The 22,415-nt window shown below is 30.8% G+C and overlaps 1 protein-coding gene across 9 annotated transcripts in view; it reads left to right on the top strand.

Annotated features, from left to right (window-relative positions):
• The window catches only part of LOC145276755 (endophilin-A3-like), a 557,457-nt gene that overhangs the window by 464,433 nt on the left and 70,609 nt on the right, over positions 1-22,415 (top strand). For all 9 annotated transcript variants that reach the window (XM_080127997.1, XM_080127994.1, XM_080127991.1 and 6 more), the window contains one exon: positions 19,400-19,420. In XM_080127997.1, coding sequence (XP_079984123.1) covers positions 19,400-19,420 — 21 coding nt within the window. The remainder of the gene's footprint in view (positions 1-19,399; positions 19,421-22,415) is intronic.

The following is a 22,415-nucleotide window of genomic DNA, read 5'->3' as shown; positions in this document are numbered from 1 at the left end:
TTATGCTTAATACCTACAGTATTTCTGTTTCTAATAAATAAGAATCCTGCATTACTTGAAATATAATATTTTTGCATATTTTACAACTGGGCAATGCCAGGCGGCCTGCTAGTCTATTAAATAAAGGCCAATTGTCAGTGTTTATGTTTGTATAACGAGCTTAAAGTCAAAATCTACAAAACAAAGACCCACAAAGTTGGTATATTCTTGATCATCATTATTTTAGATGAATATGTTAAATTTTACAAAATTATTCATCATGAGGGTCAACTGGGTTGGGGTTTCATCAGGGAGCAGTTTTTCAATGTTCTGTATTGATTTGGAAAGAAAGTGCCAACAAATCTATCATATAAAACAAATTTTTTGTATGCATGTATGTCCAGCTAGAGATGAAAGGATTGGATGGGGAGAAAATGGAGTTAGGGAAAAAGGATGGGAAAAAGGGAAGAAGATAGAGAGAAATAGAAGTTCTAATAGAAAAGTGTTACATTTTTACTCCGGGTAATGCTGGATAGCCCTGCTTGTGGAAAAGGCATGTTCCCACTTCCGGACATGCACTGAGGTGATGATTAAGGCTCAAGGCGGCTACATTGAATACATGTCAGCTCTACTACATAATCAATTTACCTGAATTGATTTTTTTCAATGAAAGTTTTAAAATAAAGCAGTAAAGTTGTTTTCTTTAGGGCAACTACTTTATCGTTCCACACTGTATAACCAGTTAAAAGTCAAAATCTACAAAACAAAGGCCTACAAAGTTGCTATGTTTTTGGCAATCATTGTTTTGGATGAATATCATCTAAAATTAAAAAAAAAACAACATTCATCCTCTGAAGGTCAACTGGGTTGAGGCTTCGTTGTGGGGCGTTTTTTTCAGTGTTATGTACTAATTTGGAAATAAATCCTGACAAATTTCACAAAGAATCCATCATATAAAGGAACTTTTTCTGTGTGTGTGTGTGTGTGTGTGTGTGTGTGTGTGTGTGTGTGTGTGTGTGTGTGTGTGTGTCAAGCGACAGATGAATTGGTTGGGTAGAGAAGAAAAAAGTTTTAGGGAGATGAAAACGGGAAGGAGAAAGAGATAGATAGTTCTCACAGAAATAGGTTACACTTTTATTCCGGGCAATGCCAGATAACCCTGCTATGTTTAATATGTAAAGTAAAGTTAATCGGATTTCCCACTTTAGTCATTGATAGTTTTCATCCTGCAAAATCAATGTTTAGTTCTGCTTAGCCATTTGTTGTTGTTGAACATTGATCGATGTTATGAAAAAAGCATTTGCTTCCATTTCTTTTGAGATATACTTTGTCCAGCTATGATTATTTTCAATAAGTAAACTCTCTTTGTTGTCGGCAGAAAATGTAATTTGCAATTTCCTATTGCTATGATACTTATGTTTCAAGGGAAATTTTTCCCCCCCAAAAAATATCTGTATCTTACTTATTGCCCCTCATCTATGTCTCTTCATCCCAGACACATTTTCTCTCTCACCATGCTATATTCTACCAATTTCAACGGTTCTGTATTTTCTGCTTGCAATGTGGCAGTTGACAGGTTACGGTGGTGGTCAGTCAGTTTATATATGCACAATGGCTTGTGTGAACGCTGGCAGTATTAGTTGTGAAGAGTTCTAGCTGAATGTTAAGTGAACGACTTGTTTATGTAGATTACTGGAATCTTCTGCAAGGTTGTTTTCATTGTTTCTTTTTTTGTTTTTTTGTTTTTTATCCCAATTGTGTAAACCGGTGATTTTTCAAACTGGGGGTTCCCGACCAAAATAAATTTTTTTTGTGACAGAAAAGAAAGAAAAAAAAAAAAAGAAGAAAAACACCAAGTGATTCTTCAGAGCAAAATATAAAAATGTTTTGGAATTTGGGGTGTTATTCTCACAATGTTTCAATCCAGATAATCCTGATTTGCTTCAGGTACATTTTGTTAAACTTGGAAATCAACGTGTCAAATGTGGGAATCTTTACAGATAAATTGCTAAGTAATAATCAGTTCTTCTAATTGACAATCTTCTGGAGGCTGAAATGATACCAAGAATAAAATTTTAAAAAGCTGACAGAATGAAACCAATCTTTCTGCATGAATTAAATAAAGCTTAAAATATTGAAATGAACTCATAACTCTTGTGCCCCTTCAACATACATACTCTTCACTAACCTGACAAGCAGCAAAATTCCGCCCCTTTTACTGTTGAGGTCCCTGGATACTGGAAAACCTACTCGGACTGCTAGACTTTAAAATTCCCCATTGTTTTCTGCTTCCCTGACTGTACTAATATATAGAAGTTTAAATGTAATGTGAACAGATATATTGCTGCTCAAATCCCTTACAGCCTGTTAGGCACAATCTCAAATACTAGTCCCTTATATTTCAAGTAACAATATACACTATTTGAAGTGTAAAAAGGTAAAGAAAAAAAAAAAAAATAGGTACATCGTGTTTCGACAAATAAAGTGTTCATATGTTGTTGGAGCAGATAAATTAAACTTAACGAATTTAAGAATTGATTGTTTATATCTTGTGTATATCACTCTTTCTTTATATAAATATACTAAATAGATTCCAAGTTCACAAGATGCACCTGAAGAAGGTCAGAGGTTATATTGTAAGAATAACGCCCATAATTAGTACAGTAATTTGGATAATAAATATGTTAAACTTTAAATATTGCATGGCATGCATACATAGTTTTTTTGGGTTTTTTTTTTTAAGAAAATCGCTTCAGACAAGGCATGAAGCCATTTGATGTAAGAAGCAAAAAAATACTACTTTACGATAAAAAAAAAAAAAAAAAAATAGTTAGCGATATGTGTTATATATAAGAGATTCCAATCCAGAAAACAGGATTTCTTTCCTCCTTGTCAGAAATTTCTCTCACGCATTGTGAGGGCTAAATGACAAAGTATGGCTGCTGGAAGTTAACTCGACGTCTATTTTCTACTCTTCACTCATTAGTTTGGTTAGAGTTTGCTCATCAAAACGCTATATTACATATTATGACTCACACATATCAAAAATTGTTATAACAGTCAAAATAACAAGATTGGAGCATAAGCAATCAACAGACTCACTTTCCTTTAAATTGAGTTTTCACAAGTAATATTTTTTGTTGATACAATACCAATATATGTAGATACATTGTAAGAGATATAGATATAAATTATTGCTGCAATTTGTTTTTTTATTTATTACATATGTATTATAATGGGTTGCAAATTTTCTATTGTGGATCACACTAAAAAAAAGTTTGAAAAACTCTCGCATAAACATCTACCTTTTTTCCCGCTTGTCTAAAATTTGCTTAATTCGGTTGATCAAAATCTGTCATTTCCCCATTAACGTAAACAGATAAGAAGGTATGTTTTTCAAATTAAACAGAAAACTATAATAGATGACCTGCTTAATTTGTCCCTCAAAGAAGTACAGTTTGTGATTCGAGTTGCGTCCCTTTGTTCAGTTGTTTAAAAACACTAAGACGTGATGTGCCAGATTTGTAAACAAGAAACGGATGAACACTGATTGTTTATAAGTTAATTTAATTCAGTTTTTATCTGAGAAATTTATTAATCAAAATTTGTAGAAGAAAAATGTGTAAAACTTCAATAAAATACAGCTCTACAACGTCAACACATTCTGTTTTATTAAGTAGATTTTTTTTTTTTTTTTTTTTAAACAAATAACTTTATTCAACACTACATGGCATTGTTCGGATGAAAACATAATGCTGTGTGTGTTGGGTGGGAGTTAAGATAATTCAAAATATAGTCAGATTTACTACCATTATTATTATATATATTATACGGCATAATCATGTTGACATACCGGTTCTCGCTGGATCACCGACATTAAGCAACGTTGAACCTGTCAGTATTAAATGGGTGATCATTTTGGGACTTCCAGGTGTTGTATGTGCTCTCTGCTTATCTCGGCATTATTTCCAGTCATCTTGGACTAATCCTTGCCACTGGACTGAAACAGTACTGATTGTACTGGAGATTGAACAACTCTTGCCTCACAATTACATGCGCCGTTGCCCCTACAGAGGGTATCCTTTGTCCTTCGAGATTGAATGGAGGCATCGGATTATTATGATTATTATTATTAATAATAATTTTTCCCAAATTTCAATAAATATCTGATTAATAAATATGGGATGTTGAAGTGACATGACATCTGAACAAAAATAGGCAAACAAACAAACAAACAACAGTCACATTTAGATTATAAATTTTCATATATCTATTTATTTTTCAAAATCATTCACATATATTAAATCAGTAAATATGGACTTATTGTTTAATATAACCGGGATGGTAAAATATCTTTAATAATTCTGAGAGGTACTTTTCTTTTTTTTGGGGGGGAAAAAAAAAAAAAAAAAAAAAAAAAACAGCCTAAAGTATGCTGTAAAAATGGAACAGTGTTCTTATACATCTACTTATTTTTACGAAAATGCTTTAAGCAAACTACCTTTCCCTTTATCTAGTATACTCACTGTACATACCCTGCCATTGCTGGTTTAGTCACATGCTATTCAAAATATACCAAATATCCTAAGTTGTTACGATTTTTCTGAAGATTTCTTTTTTGGGGGATTTTTGGAAGCATAAAGAAGAGTCGTTTTTATTATATGTAATTCAAACAGAGAAATAAAATCTCATAGCTTAAAGGGAAATAATTCATAGGTTAAATGAAAACTTCCGTTTTTAAATGCAACTGATGTTATACTAATAATTAAAAATAAATTAACTTAATATAATATTTCTAAATGGTATACTAAAACAATTCTATTACTAATTTCTATTAAAAATTTTGAGCTAATTATGAAAACAAATTTTCTTTAATGTAATATGCAAATGAGATAATCTCTTGAATGTTTTGAATTAATATTATATATATATATATATATATATATATATATGAATCATGCAGGAATAAAAAGTATATAAGAATCGGTTTAAAGTATTAGAATTAATTTGTGAAATAATGTACCTTCTGTATATATTAATACAAACAAAAATATTATATTAGATATTATACTCATTAGTTTTATTAATACAGACAAAAATAGATATTATACTCATTAGTTTTATTAATACAAACAAAAATAGATATTATACTCATTAGTTTTATTAATACAGACAAAAATAGATATTATACTCATTAGTTTTATTAATACAAACAAAAATAGATATTATACTCATTAGTTTTATTAATACAAACAAAAATAGATATTATACTCATTAGTTTTATTAATACAAACAAAAATAGATATTATACTCATTAGTTTTATTAATACAAAAATAGATATTATACTCATTATTACTCAGTTTTATTAATACAAAAATAGATATTATACTCATATTTTTACTATAAAATAAAACTATTATGCAACATTCTTACATTTAAAAAGTATGCGGATATTTTAAAAAGAATTAATTTTCATAAAAATCATTGGATTTTCACAACGTTTCACTGCTAATTAATAACTTAGACAATATTTTGGCAACTCCATATAAGTAATATAGGTCAACTGTAGTTGAGGGCAATCCAAGGTCTGTGTTTTCATTAGCTACTATAATGGGATGTAAGGGAGACCACTACTTCTTTTCCTGGATTGTTCCATTTTCTCTTGGTTCTCACCTTATAATTCTGAGTGTTTAGCAAAGAGTTATTAACTGCTTTTCTTTTTTTTTCTAATCTTTGATATGACTTTACCAAGAATTAAACCCAAGTCTCCCGGTCCAATATTTTGGTGACTTAATATAAGTCAAATAATAGTAAAGTAGGTTCACAAATAGCTAGAAGATTCGTTTTTTATTCGTTACTAGACTGAGATGTAGGGGAAGATGCTACATCTTTTTGTGGATTTTTTCCATTTACCCATTATCCTCTCCTTTATAATACTGAGTGTTTAGTAATAAGGCATAAAGAACGTTTAAAAAAAAAAAACAATCTTTACTATGACTCAAACAAGGATTGAAATCCAATCTCCAACCCCATTAACAAACATTCTAGCTATTACATCAAACGGGCCAGTAAATAAAAACAAATGAGAACTTCATAGTCAAATTCATTGCTGCAAGTCCAAATACATTTGGTGCGTTGTAGAGAATAATGATTTCGAAAATTGACTCTGCTTATCTTCGTCTCCTTATTTTTTCAATCTGATCTTCTGTTGTCAGCTCTTTAGAAACCTGGGTTATAGTCAAAAGTGTATGCTCTTTTTTGATATCTAGGGAAAATGATGGCAATCAAGCTATGGTCTCTTCTTATTGATGATTATTTCTTACTCTAAGATAACATGAAAGCTCTCCTTCTCTCTTTCCCCATATTAAGAATGGCTTTCTGCTCTTACTGACCATGTCTAATTATCAGCTAAATTGACGACAGAAACCGGAAGTCAAAAAGAACAGACAATTTTGACTATGACCACAATATTTACTTCTGACATGCTGACTGATAGACACATTAGATGGTAGATTAGGAGAGATGTCCATTCATATTATGTTTCTTTTGGAGAGTTTAAGAAAAAAAAAAATAGTCTGTTAATGCTTTTTGTGTTTTTATTTCTACTTGCTATTCTATAGAATCCATGCATGCTTCGTTTGAGCTATACATTGTAAAATATCTACTGTAGTTAGAGGATTATAGTAAATGGCATTAAAACAATAGTTTTTTTTTCTTTAAGGATTCTTTGAAAAAAAAATGAGTGATAAGTGTTTTGTTTTGTTTAGTTTTGTTAAATGTTCCTCATTTCTCGATACGTGTATATTTATTGTATGTAAATTGGGTTATCAGTTTTGTTATAAGTAAGTACCAAATTGGTCGCCCATTTTTTTTTTTTTTTAGTATTGAACAGCAGTCCTTTTTTTGTGTACTTTAAGGTGTCAACATATATCAAAGGAGATAACTTTCTTACATCAAATTATCTGTATTTCTCCCACGATTAGCTTTTTCAATTTCAACTATTTCCAAGCCCACCTATAACATTTTTGTGGTGCTACCAGTTCAGACTATCTGAAAATACTAGCTTTCTGAATTAAAATGCATCAAATAAACAAAATATTCCCATTGATATTTGCCAATATACGTTCCTTTGGTCAAAATCTTGGATATTTTTCATACACCACAGTTGCTAGTATTACCTAGTAAATCTGTTCAGTAGATACAAAAAATCTTTTTGTAAATAAAAAAAAAAATGAATAAAATGACTGAAAAATAAAATCTAAGAATTGTGATAAAAAAAAATGTAGAAGGAATATAGAAAATTTGTGGTAAGAGTTATGTCCCTTTGACACGTTGCCATCTTAAAGTTAAATTACGCCTGAAAAAAAAAAAACGGTGGTTTTACAGTATCATTTGTTAGATTTTTCTCTTAACTAAAATCAGTATGTACTATTTATGTTCATTTTTTGTTAACTATAAGTAATAATTTTACTCACTGTTGATTCTTGCTTTAATCAGCATTCTAAATATTCAGTTGTTGTATACAATAAATAAATAAATTAGTAATTGTTGTTTTCATTTTTCATTTCAATTTGTTTTGTTTTGTTCGAGTCATTTTGCAATTTTATCTTTTATAAATAGTTTTAAACGCTTGAGCAGTAACTGATTTGGTAGATTCCTGTGTGTTGCTTAATACTGTATTCACTTCATGTTTGTGCTATTGTATGTGGAAAAAAATTTATAAATTTTGCAACTTTAAAAAGCCAGTATGATGCAGAATTAAAAAAAAATAATAATAATAAAAAAATTAACATTAATTTGTTTATAATAAAATTTTTGGTGATATAATGCATCTGTTTCAACAATATTGCCTATTTGTATTGGGAAGGGCAGGGGTGTCAACCAAGTGGGCAATATCTTTGAAGAAAGTGCTGTATCACTAAAAATTTGATTATAGACAAATAAATGTTTATTTATTTTTAATTCTGTGTTGTACTGGCTTTTTAAAATTGCAGATTTATTCAAATTTAAACAACGCTTATGTAGAGCAATATATATTATATATATATATATATATATATTAGTGTATGTGTGTGTCTTCGTAATTATGAGAAAATAATTGTATTGGTCTTTCTTTCTGATGTTGATACATTTTTAAAGCAGCCAATTCCGCGCTTCTTATCTTCTCATTCTTGTATGATAAGTTGGTTTCGATCATAAAATTATAAATGCTCTAAGATCACTTATGTCAGTTATGAATTGATTTCACTGCAAGTTTCAGTCAAAAAGCATCATACCCATTCCACCAGTCACCTAGTCATCTCTTAGTGAAAAGATAATTACAGATTAGACCTGTTAACGTAGCAGAATATTTTGGTTATAATCAGCTAACGTACTTCTTAACTTCTGGAATAGCTCTACCAGAAGCGGTGACAAAGCAACTCAGTTGCTTCACTTTTATTGTTTTTCAGTATTTCTATTTTGAAGCAATTTATTGAAATCTATATGTATAAATGGCAAAACGCCTGCGAGCATTTCTGTATGTCAACGAAAGGCTTTTTTCGCCGGGCTTCTCGACACAGTTACTATCATCGAGAACTTTCCTTATACTCCCTAGATTATAATATCTCTGATTTGCAAACAGACGTCGTTTCTATTTTTATTTTGATCGACCATCCCGTCCTTTCCAGTGTTTGTTTGTCTTTTTCTTATAAATAAAGCAAAACTAATCGAAGGAAAGTCAAGCGCCTCCTGACCTTCCAGCCGGGACGTTTTAAAGGCAATAAGCTTTGATCAATGTGGGAAAAACCCTTCATATCAGACAATTGCTATTCATTTGAGAGTTCCCATTTTTGGGAGGAGCTGGTTTTCTTCAACATCGTGGGGAAACAAATAAATAAAACGGCAGAAAGCCAGACGTTCATTTCTGCGCCTGCGTGAACTCATTCACTTAAATATCCATTTTTGCAAATCCACTTTTTGATTGACATCGCTAAATTTGAATGCTTTACACTTCCTGTCGCGCCATGGCGGTGCGGTAAGATGTCAGGTTTCCTTTCACTTTCTTTTTCGCCTTCGCGTCACGGATTTGAGCCTGACTGCCTACTAGCACTTTTTTGCTCAACACCCACCTCCAAGCACCCGGGTAACGCCGGGCACACCTGCTAGTAAAATATAAGAAAAGGACATTGCTGAGAAGTATACAATAAAAATTAACAAAATTATAGATAAAAATAAGTCTTTATTAAATAGTTCATCAATTAAAAAAAAGATTTTAAAACGTGTTTTTAATAATTCTTTAAAAAAAATAAATAAAACTAATTTTATTCATTCTTAATCAAAATAAGATCGAAAAAACTTTTCAATGATTATTAAATAAAAAATAAAGGTCAGAAAAACGTAATTAAAAAAAAAAAAAAAAAAAGATTACATGTACAGGGGAGATATAGGTGTGTGAGAAAAAGTTAAGGAACTGATTTGCCTTGTCACAACTTACCAGAAGTTAGCAAGTACATTAGCTGACTATAACCCATATCTTCTATAAGTCATTTGAGTTGATTTTACTTTAATGCATTTTACTATTAATTTTTAAAATTATTTATTTTAATGTATTATTAAATTTTGTATTCAAGCTTAGGTTTGTCAAAATTTTCAGTGATAATAAAGTGCATACAAATTAAAATTGTATGAATAGTTTTTTTGTTTATAAAGCCATGTAGATCAAAGAAATTGGTGAAATTCTCTTTTTACTCTAGATATAAAATCTATATAATTATAAAACTCTGTGGACCATCTGCCTTTACTTGAATCACGATTGGGCGATTCCACCTTTTAAAAAAGTGATGACAAGTGAATTTATATATATATATATATATATATATATATAAACACAGGCTCCTTCAGTCTTAAACAGACTATGGATACCCACGAAGGGGTGCCTGTGCATGAAATTTTTGTGGCAGGAGGTGCACAATCTCCAACCACTCCTCTCCTGAGTCGACATTGTTAAATACCAGTGGCAAGTGAAGTGTATGTACAGGATGACTGAAAACAAATGCCGAGATAAGCGGAGAGCATATACAGCGCCTAGAATTCCCAAATGGTCACCCATCTGGTACTGGTCAGACTTACCATTGCTTAGCTTCGGTGATCTGATGAGAACAGGCGTGTCAATGCATATATATATATATATATATATATATATAAACAAATAAATGACAAAAGTCTACATTCCAAATGTCAAGATGTTGACCATCTTACAATTTATTCCTTTAAGTATGTTGACATGCACAATTCTTAACAGTACCTGTTTTGTAGTGCAAAACAATATACTTAAAGGAATAAATTGTAAGATGGTCAACATCCTGAAATTTGGAATATAGTCTTTTTTCATTTATTTGTTATATGCTCCGTAATTATATTGAGCTTCCTAAATTAAAGGATTGGCAGAAATAAAACGTGAAATGGGGGGAAAAAAAACAAACAAAAAAACATATTTCCACATATATATGTGTGTGTGTATGGGCGTGGCTTAGGAGTTAAGGAATGAGGGTGGGGAGTTCTAAGTTTTGGTTTCGATTCTAGCTGATGGCTCCCATGTCATATATTTTTTTTACTTTTGATATCACTATTATATGTTAGGTTCAATTTAATAATCAATAGAGAATTGTCTCTATAATAATAAATATGTAACCTGCATAAATTAAAATATCATATTTAAGCATATATTATGACCACGCTACACTGGGCGGTCTGCTAGTCTATATATATAAAAGCGAAAATGTATGTATGTATGTAAGGCTTTTTTCAGAGAAGCGGTTGGTCGGTTCACAACTTCTTAAAACTTTTTATATCACATATAGATCGTAATATCTCACAGTTAACAACGGAGCTCGCCTGTCTATTTAATTTGCTCGACTTCAGGAAGATAAATATTCAACATTTGTCGCTCGCCGCATGTGGGTTAGTCTTTTTCCTATAACATCTTGGGAAAATAAAAATTAAAAAAAAACCGTTTCCGCAGTAAATGAATTACTATCCCTGCAGTCAAACTTGATCTCATTAAGTCATTAAAACGTGCACCTGCCAAATCCAAGTAATTAAATAAATTCAAATGTGCTTCCGTTAGCATCTTGCGGTAGCCTAATGGCTAAAACAAACCGTCGCACTCTTTTTTTTTTTTTTTTTTTTTTCACACTTTAATTTCCAACTTTGCCTTAAGGCTTCGGGTTCGATCCTCATACTTACCTACCAAAGCATTTTTTTTTTACCCCCCCCCCCACCCCGGAGTTTTGATTTACCCAAAACCACACACACCTCCAAACACCCGGGCAATGCCGGATACCCCTCGCTAGTAATTTATAAAAGGCTATCTGTGTTAGATGATCTTTAGTGCTTGCATTTATATCTATGATAGACTTTGTCTATCATATTTTGGTTTGAAATAGCATTTTTCTGAGGCGCTTATGCTGAACGCATGTTATTTTAAATGTTTCGGCAACTGTATAACTTGAAATAACATTTTCTAAAATAAAAAAAATAAATAAAAATTGGATTTCAAGTAAAACAAATGGTACCTAATGTAATTATCATGTCGCAAACAGTAACATATCCTAAAATTATAGAAAACGATATGTTACAAAAAATAATTGAAAAAAAAAACAGTTTTCAATAAAGTTTAGATGGGGAATAAAAGTTGTCTGACGTTTTGAATTACGTTTGTCATATGGTGTAAGCAACAGAACTTAATTATCTCCCTTGTCTCTTTTTTAGTAAATGTAATATAGTGATTTCGCTATCTCACAAATTTCTTTTTTTCATTAATAATTATTTTTTTACTTTATCGTTTTTCTTAATTTTTGGATATGTTACTATTTCCGCCATGACAACCACATAGGTACCATTTGTTTTACTTGAAATTCAATATTTTCATTCGTTCTTTCAGTATAGAAGTATCAAAAAAAATTTTTGTGTTTAGAATTTTAACCTCTTGTATTCATCAGAAGATGACTTCTTGATCATTTTGGTTCTTGTTTGATGCTAAATATTTGCAGCACCATATTTAAGGTGCGATTATTGTTCCAGACACTTTAATGGCCATTAAATTTTTAACCCATCTATCATTCCATTTTATGCAGTAAAAATCATGCTTTGGCTATTCAACTTGGGAAACCAGTATATTTTCAAGGCACACTACATATATGTTCTGTCTAACTATATTTATGCATATCTTAAGCTTGTTAACATAAAAGCATTGTCTAAAAATTTGGTCCACCCACATATAAAAAAATATCGATATTTATACACTTGATGAAACCTAAGCGTAAATGTATGACACATCTTAAACGTGTTCTCGATGCAGTCAAAGGGTTGATATCTCTACTATTATATATAAAGAATTTTGTGTGTGTGTGTGTGTGTGTGTGTGTGTGTGTGTGTGTGTGTGTGAGTTTGTTTCCTATGGACTCGAATATGGCTAGGCCGATTTTTATCAAATTTCATGTGAAGGTAATTTATGTGCCTGGTAGTGTTCTTAGATAGGTTTTGTACCGGAATGTCTTAGATAAGTATCGATAATCAGAATAATCCGATGAAAGAAGGAACATGTGATTTTGACCAAAGTTAACACTTTACACAGCCTAACGTCATCAGTGCATTTGAGAAGATATATTAACACACAAGCCGAAAGGTACAACATACCAAATCAACAGTAGGTTCTTTGATATGACAGGAATGCGTTCGACATGAATGTTTGTTTAGAGCACTATTAAAGCATGATACTTGACTTTGGCGTTTTAAACTTTAATTCAGGCCATTATCATTATTACTATTATTTTTTTTTTTTTTCATTTTTCTTAAACTTTTTCTTCTAGGGGATGGGACATCCAACCAGATGTCTGACATTTACCCCTATTTTAGTGAGTCCAACCAAGAGATCAGTAAGGCCAGGCATATGAAATAAAAAGTAGGTTTTTTGATATGACAGAAGCACATTCCAAATGAACATTTCTGGTTAGAGCACAATTTCACAATGATACCTGACTTTTGCATTTTAAACTTTAATTCAAACCATTATATATAAAAATAATTTTATAACATCAACAGTAGGTTCTCTACAGTGCAATGTAGACTACAGTGTATTGTGGACTAAGTCACTCTGGGGACGCATGTAAAGCTTCTTCCCAGTGCATTTTGATGGGTCCCCAACTAGAGCAGGCAATCAACCGATTTGATTGAAAAATGGACGATTTCACTAATAATAAAAAATATGGGAGTGTAAAACATTCGTGGATCATCATTTGATCCTGGGCAAAGTTGGATCTCACTGCTAGTCAGTAAATGTTTTCAGAATACTTACGCACTAAAGCCAGGTCTTCCTTAGTCTTCCATGCTTTATAGTACCTTCATAACACACCTGTATTTAAATGTGTTATTCCATTGCGGTTAATCACCTGAAGAAGGCCAGGGGATAAGTTGGCCGAAACATGGTGAAACAACAACTACGAAGATGCGGATAACAGTCCGCAAATAAATAAATAAATAAATAAAATATATCTTTGTACATGTAGAAAGATATTTCGGATAGACTGGTTGTGGTTGATCCAGCAAATGCAAATTCGTGAGCTCTTCAGTTGCAATGAACAGTTTAGTAGCAACACCATCTATGTTGATAAATATTTTTTTACAATCTAACAATTATTGTAAAGGACATTACTCTGGTGGGGAATAGTTAGCAGGTGGATGTGTCAGCTGCAATGTCTGCAAACATTTCCAACTCTTTAAAGTTATTTCTGTTAACGGACAGGAAGAAATCACAAGCGATATATATATATATATATATATATATATATATATATATATATATATATACTAGCAAAAGTACCCGTCATTGACTGGGTTCAAAAACAGCTTACAGAAAATGGACTCTGATTTATGAAAGTCTGATAGGTTATGAAAAGGAAGGGTTGTAAAGAGATAACTTCGAATTTGGGGGTATCAAAACCAAAGCAAAATATGATGAAAGTAAAAATAAAATAGATAAACCCCAAAATTTATTATATCATACCTGTTCACACTGAAACACTTATCATAATATTCTGTTGATCTATATTAAAAAAACCTTGTTAAACTTTGTGACATATTTCCATTCTATGGAGGTCAGGTGCGAACAAACACCCCGTAATTTTATTATACCATATTTCTTCAAACTGGAACATAATTATCAAAGTATACTTACGCAGATAGATATGAAAAGTCTTTATTAAAGTTTGTGCCTATTTCCATTCTATGGAGGCCAGACGTGAATGCAGACCCCACAATTTTATTATACCATCCCTATTTAAGTTAAAACATACTTATCAAAGTATTCTTATATACATCTAAGGTTTTTTTTTTAACTTAAACATTTTTTTTTCCATACTTTGTGCAGACCTCACAATTTTAATGAATCATCATTAGGCCAGATCAAACATACCCATTACTGTGTCTTGATACATCTATCATTATATGTGATCAGTTTTCTATAATAGTCAACCATATAGGAGCGAGCCTATTCGTGACCAGACACACACACACACACACAGACGTTCAGCTTTATATTATAGATATATATCGTTTGTGTGATTTCTTTCTGTCCATTAAGTCTAAAGTCATGAAACTAACAATAAAACTGAAGATAGGAATAGTTTATCATTTATATTAACAAAAGAAAATACCATTCTTTCAGCAGTAGTAATACTATTTAAGAGAGAAAAATAATAATTTGAGGATTTTTTTTTTTTAAATGTATTTTAAGAAATGAACTGGCTTAGGACCTTTTGTTATCCCCTCTCTCTTTCTCACAGATGAAATAAATAATAAAACTAAATGTAGGAAGGGTATTACATTTTAATATATATATATATATATATATATATATATATAAAATGTAAGTGTAAATGTTCTAGTAAGATCTTTGACTTATTTGTTGTTTCATCAAATACTTCAGCATGCAAAATCCGATCCCGCATTTTGCTAATTCCTACCCTCTGATGAGAAGGAGAGTATTTCTTCGAAACTCCGCGGATTAAGGACTATCCATTTATCTAGTGTTTCCTTTTCAGATTAAATATGTTTTTAACTCATTTCAAAGTGTTTTTAACATATTTCATTAACTGTTTGCTCACATATATATATATATATATATATATATATATATATATATATATATATATAAATAAAATGAAATACTATTCCTATCTTTAGTTTTCTTGTTATGACTTTAGACTGTTAGTGGACAGAAAGAGATCACGCAAACAATGTGTGTGTGTGTGTGTGTGTGTATATAACTTTTCGATCCATTATAAATGATATTGCATTCGAGAAAAGCAGTAACGTTCTAAAATGTCTTACGTAGTTCGTATTGGACGGGCTTTGTTAACGGTGTCCACGAACTTGCTGATTTTAATACTCAAATTTTTAATCGATTTTTCATCAACTCTATATATTTTAACTTATCACCTAATGCCGTTTACTGTATATTTTAGTTTTCACTTTTAATTCTTATTTTCGCTCCTTCGCACTTCAACACCCGAAGATGATTCGTGGACGAATCGAAAGCGCTCGTGACAGCAACAATTATGAAACTTTTATGAATATTTTCGATTTCAATATAAAAAAGATTATATAGAAAATCGAAAAAATTAAAAAATAAAAATTTTAAAAATCATAAAGCAAAGTGTTTCCATTGCATTTAATAATATTTGCTTGAATATATCAAAACGAAATGTGTATGTTATATGTTTATAAACCAAAATACAATGCAAAGATTTTGTAAAAATAAATAAATTTAATTTTTCATATATCAATTATCATTTTTAATGACTTAAAGATAAAAAAAAAAATTACCATTGACATTTTATTTATTGGAGGATTTCTTTCCAAAATTGATTTTGATTGGCAGGGGTTGTCTGACTTGCTATTTGCTTTCTTGCTTTCCCTCATCACTTGAAATGGGTTCTTCCAGGTGAGGAGGAACTAAAAAGGGCACATTTTTTTTACTCATTAATTTTTGTAACGGATTTATATTTATAATTTATAAAAAAAATATATATTGGCTTTTATTATAGAGTGAACGATGTAGATGTTTTTTTGTTTTTTTTTTGCTTAGAGTTTGCTTTATACAAGATACAAATCATTATTTTAATATAATTTTAACAGTATTAAAATGTTATTCTTACTATATTACTTTATGTAATACTAGCAGGCCACTCGACGTTGCCCAGTCGTAAAATATGCATAAATATATTTTAATTAATGCAGAATTTTTATTTATCATAAACAGAAATACCGTCTGTATTAAATATATAATGTTCAATTCCATTAAAAAAAAAAAAATGAAATAATAAAAAAACCGAAAGAAACTGAGACATGTGCATGCGAGTATTATGCTTTTTTTTCTAAACAATTCACTTCTTGTAAGTAAAAAAAAAAAAAAAAAAAAAAAATTCTAGCTGAAATCGAAACCAAAACCTAAAAACAGTAAGTCAAGTACGATAGCCATTAGACTAACTTGGCATGATCTCTGCTAAGTGTTTTTCAACCTTGATTCATAGCTCCACATACGCATTTGTGAAACAGTTGACAAACGGATAAAAATTTGATCACACCATAACAATTTTTTAATTTTTACCCCTTAGCAACCCTTTTTTTACGGGCCAAAACAAATTAGTTTTCCACATGTCTGAATATCCTATACACCAAACAAGTCTATAGATTAAAAATTCATTGAGTGTATAGGTTGAGAAGTGTCCTCACACGCATTTTCATTTTTATAAATATATAGATTATATATTTTTCTTATATTAAATTTTTTATATTTATTTTATACAGATTTTGCATATATTTCTTATGATTTATTTTTTAATCGCGTTTTATTCACTGCAAAAACGAATTTGAAGCAAAAGGAATTCATTGAAAAAAAATTGAAAACATTTCTTTTTAATAAGGAATTTATTTAAAAGATGATTTTTTTTTTTTACAATTAAATTCTTTAAATACTACTTAAATAACTGTTTTCATAATGTATAGCTCCTATTACTTTCACCTGCCTTTCCACCCATAAGGGCAAAAATAGACACAGTTACTTTTTTTTTTAATATGGCGAAAATTTAGCTTCCTAAAAGGGAGCATTCTGTACGGAGATAAAAATCGTCTTAGCCTAGATGGATTTCACATTCTCTGACAGAACAGATACTACACTTTGATCCTAAATCCAAATCATAATGTATAATCCCTATTTACTTCTCTCTCCATGAAGACAGATACAAGGTTGTTATTTTATGGGAGGAGGGGGGTATCCATCTCCCTAAAAAAAGGGGCATGCGCAATGCAACAAAAATTAAAATTGCCCCTGTTCAGAAAGATTTCTCCTCATTTGAATAAAGACAGAACAAGTACTACACTTTGATCTTAGTCCGAGTTTAAGTTGTAAAAATGAGTTTATACCGTAATATGCTTATGGCTTGGTGTCTTATGATTTGATGTCGTCAAATTTAGTGCCTGTTTTTCATAAATTTTTAATGTTTCAGTAGAGATTGCAATTTTATTTCTGTTTTTTTTTTCTGTTTTATTTAAATGTAAGCTTCATTTGTTCCTTCATTTGTTTTATACTTTTTTTTTTTTTGCTTTCAACTCATTATTTTTTTTCATTTGATTATGTGATAACTATTTATGTAACTATTGGTCGGCTCTTGTGTAGATTAGTGATCTTTCCAACCAACGCATTTCAGGTGAAAACATTATGTACCTACCTAGGTGTCATGTCGGAATTAGTATGAATTAAAAAATAAAAAAAAATTACGAAAAATGATCTAGTAGAAAAATAAATACAAGTAAAAATAGAAGGTATTGTCACTGAATAGAGTTTGTTGGTGATATGAGAAAAATAATTCTACACATTTTAATTGTGCCTTTCTCTACTTTATGTGGGTAAAATAAACTTAATTTTTACTCAAAATGACTCCTTGTGTATTAATGTTTAAAATAAGAAACATTTTGTATACCTACACAGACTTATTTTTCTCATATAATCCACAAACCCTATGTAGTATCAGTACCAAATAGAATTATCGCATGCTTTAATGTGGAAGAGTTCGCAAAATCCAGGGGAGATAACTGTAATTGATCAATATGATAATCCAGCCATCTAAAAGACAGAATGTCGCAGTTTTCTGTATGTAGATTTTTTTCCCCCTAAAAACTAGATTTAAAACATCTACTGCATCATTTTTCGTAATTTTTGGAATTTATACTAATTTCGACATGGCACATAAGTAAGTAATAATGCTTTCACCTGAAATGTGTTTGTTTAGAGGATAACCAATCTACACAACTACCTATTTATCAAATGTATTAATAGATGTTAAATGAATTATATAATTGAATTTGGACAGTCGGTTATAATAGGAAACATAACTGTTGTATAACATGTTAGTCTATTTAAAGTTTTTTTTTAATGGATTTTACAGATTGGATGAAAAATCTTATCTGTTTGTATCATTTAGAAGATATGAAGTATTTTTCATTGACTAAAATTATACAGCATCTGTTTGGGGATTATTATCGATGTGAAAGTGATGACGTCACATCCGGTCGCCAATTGACTTGTACACTTCGACATTACTGCTAAAAACAAAGATTCCGTTCTTGTCCAGAATCTCGCTATATTAAAAAAATAAAGAAAAAGCTGTATGATGTACGCACCTGTGACGAAATGAAAATATCATATTCCAAAAATCGCATAAATTGATCCACGTAGGTCTTTTTTTTTTTTTAAATAACAAAATTAAATTTTATGAATATACAAGAAGTGGCTATCTTGGCCGCCATTTTGAAAAATCACTCAAGAAACAAAAGATAGGTAACTCGACAATAATTCATACTAGATTTATGTTGTAATGCTCTCAAATTCCCATTAATCGTTCAAAAATGATTTTCTTTATAAAAATAAAGTTACTTGATCAATTTATGATTTTTGGAATATGATATTTTCGTCTTATCATGAGTATATACATCATATAGATTTTTCTTTTATTTTTTAATATAGGATGAATTCCGGACAAGAACTAAAGATTTTTATGAGAATTATTATTAATATCTGATGACATGATGAAAATTTGGTAAAATAGTAAAAAATGCATGAATTGTTGTCCAAATTCTATTGACTAATGTTATTCTAACATTTGTTGTTGATATACAATGTTTCATTACATATAAAAAAGCCTTAAAGAACATGTTCTTATAATTTTTGTTTTTTAATGCAAAAAATCTTGTATACGTCAATGATACTTTGATGTTTGATGTTATTTTTCTGTTGATTAAAAAAAACAAAATCTTTTTTATGTATGAAATGGACTAAAACTTTTTTTTTTCTCTTTTTTTTTTTTTTTTCAAAACTTCTAGTCTCCCCAGGACTGTCTCCAGGTTTGTTTAACTTTTTCTCATTTCCTTTCTTTTTTTTTTTTTATATATTCTTTTTATATGTAATCCATTGGAGAGGTTAGGGTTCAGGTTGCCAGCTTTTAGGATTATTTGCCAAACATTTTCATAATTAATCAAACATCCAATATATATATATATATGAGGATCGCTCCAAAAGTAAAGCTGCCTATTAAAAAATTTTTTTTACTCAAAAAGTTCAAACAGTACATAAGCGGAATTGGTACCATTAAAAATAAGCAAACTTTTCTGCTCCAGAATTTATTTAGGTTAGGGTTCAGGTTGCCAGCTTTTAGGATTATTTGCCAAACAATGCATGTCCAGTTATCATAGCAATTTATCATAACAAGTTATCATAGCAAGTTATCATAACAGGTTATCAGAACAAGTTATCATAACAGGTTATCATAACAAGTTATCATAACAGGTTATCATAACAGGTTATCATAACAGGTTATCATAACAAGTTATCAGAACAAGTTATCAGAACAAGTTATCATAGCAATTTGCAGTCCTCTTTTAATCCATTCGGACAGAATAAAAAAATTAGGAAGCATTACTCTTGGAATAATCCTTGTATAATGTCTTTTTAATGTAATTTCTTATTGGGGCCTTGCATCCTACACTTACTTCACTCGACACACAAAAAGAAAAATTTCAGGCAATTACATGTAAACAACCTGAAAAAAAAAATAAGCAGTAAAAAAAAAAAAAAAAAAAAAAAAATTACAATTTATCTATCATATTTACAGTTGAGGATTTATTTTCAAAATTTATCTCGGGTGGTAAAAGTTGACTGACTTTCTATTTGCGTTTTCGCTTTCCTTCATCACTTGCAGTGGGTTCGTCCTGTCTAGAAAACATTTTTTTACCGAGAATCGAAACCAAAATGTTTAGTTTACAATTTATTTTCTCTTCTGGCATTAATGACAGCTATGAAGACATGTTTGCTGCAAGGCTAAAAATTAAAACATGAACCAATAGCTACTACATTATGTATGCATATTTGTAATGCCGGCATTTGATCTTCACCTAGCAAATTGCATTTTTTTTTTTCTCCACACTTTTGTACCAATTTTTCCAGGCTAAAACCCAAATATAAAGTATCGCATGGGTTCAAATACCTTATATATGAAGTTTGATCTCTGTATCTTTGTAGCCCAAAATCTATGGGGGGGAGTCTGGTAGGCAAAACTTTTTAAACAAAAATATATACGTATACATATATATAGGAAAAAGGTTTGTGTTTACTATAAACTTTTTGCGCAAATATTACATAAGTATAAATGTAAAATATCTGCATGGATATAATTACACGCAATAGTTAAACTAAAAATTATCATTTTGTAAGAAAACTGAAAAACTAATAGGGAATTAATTAAAATGAATGTTTAAAAGAATATGCAAATTAGCTAGATTTTTTGCTAGTGAATGCAATCCCAAGACCCATATATAAGAAAGTTGTATTTTCTTTTAAAATAAATCGAAAAAAGGGTTTTTAATATGAATATCAACACACACATACACACATTTATAGGAGTATAGATAGATTCACATTTAGCTCAAAATCAATTGGCGATTCCATGCCATTGGTGTTGTTCACTAGAAGTTCTCACACAGGTCATCATTAGAGATGACTCGCTGAAAACAACCAGTGGTATTCCCTGGAGTGTGGGTGACAACAAGTCTCTCCAGATTTCCAGTTTTCTCTACCTCTTTCGATAAATGAGTTTGCGTTATCATAACAACCACTTACCATTGACTTCTCATTGGCAATGACCATTGGCCTTTACTGAATTTGGGTAGAAATAAGCTTCCTCAACATCTGCCCTCTTCACACTCCTCCAGTGGAGGTCTGGTTAGTGCTTTCTCTCCTCTGTCTTTTCATCCTCCTTGATGCTACATGACTAGTGTGTTGCCAGTTGATGCCGACACTACAATTTTCTTGGGGGTGGGTGCTAGTTAACTTAGAAATTTTCAGTTTTATTGTTCTTGCTTCTATGTAGTGTTCTGCTGTCTTTTTTGCTTTGCTATTTTCAATATGGCTAGTTAGCGTTTGTAACTAATGTGGGTTAGTTTCCCCATTCAAGGGTTTTCCTTAAGATTTCAGCTGTTTTCAGCATTACCATCTGTTGTATAGCCTCAGTCTTCTCTTTGATTCTCCTAGTCTTTTATCCATGTTCTTCATTATTATTATTGTTATTGTTGTTATTATTATTAAGAGACCTGTGAAACCTGGACTGTGTACTGGCATGATCTCAATAAACTAGAAAAATTCCACCAGAAAAAGCTTTGAGATATACTGAACATCAAATGGTATGACTATGTAACCAACACAAGCGTCCTTTAGAGAGCAAACACCTGCATGTGTAAGGCTGTAACAACAGCATATTCTTTTCATTGTTTTGAATATATATCCGTTAATGTTTTTATATAGACGGATGTGGTTCTCGGTTGATTGTCTGTCGGATATATACTTGAGTCAAAAGAATTAAAAGCATATTCTGTTGTCACAGTCCTAATCATGAGACACATGTTCTGTTGGTTGGGGCATGTTCTCAGAATGAACGAGAACAGGCTCCCTTGATAAACACTGTATTCAGAGCTAGCAGCAGGAAAAAGACTTCTCGGCCACCCTCTACAACGATACAAAAACCAACTCCAAACCATCATTAAAAACATTGGATCTGACATTCACACATCGGCAACAACAGTCCAGAACCGGCACCTGTAGCACCAATTCATTATATTCGGTACCAAACAATATGAAACAGAAAGGAGAAGATTAGTAGAGATTAAGAAAACCAAGAAGAAAAAAAACAAAAAAAAAAACGAACAAAACAGCTTCCTCCCTGCCAACCTTTGCCTACCTTCTCTGCTCATGCAGATTCTACGCTAAGATTGGTCTGAAAAGCCATCTGCAAGCCAAACACTAAAAGAAGAGGAGGAAATTAAAATTCTCAGATACGAGAAATCGGCC

Source organism: Euprymna scolopes, chromosome 5 (assembly GCF_053919585.1).
Source record: "Euprymna scolopes isolate OS-2025 chromosome 5, ASM5391958v1, whole genome shotgun sequence".
Taxonomy (NCBI): domain Eukaryota; kingdom Metazoa; phylum Mollusca; class Cephalopoda; order Sepiida; family Sepiolidae; genus Euprymna; species Euprymna scolopes.
This window is presented reverse-complemented; position numbering and strand designations above follow the sequence as displayed.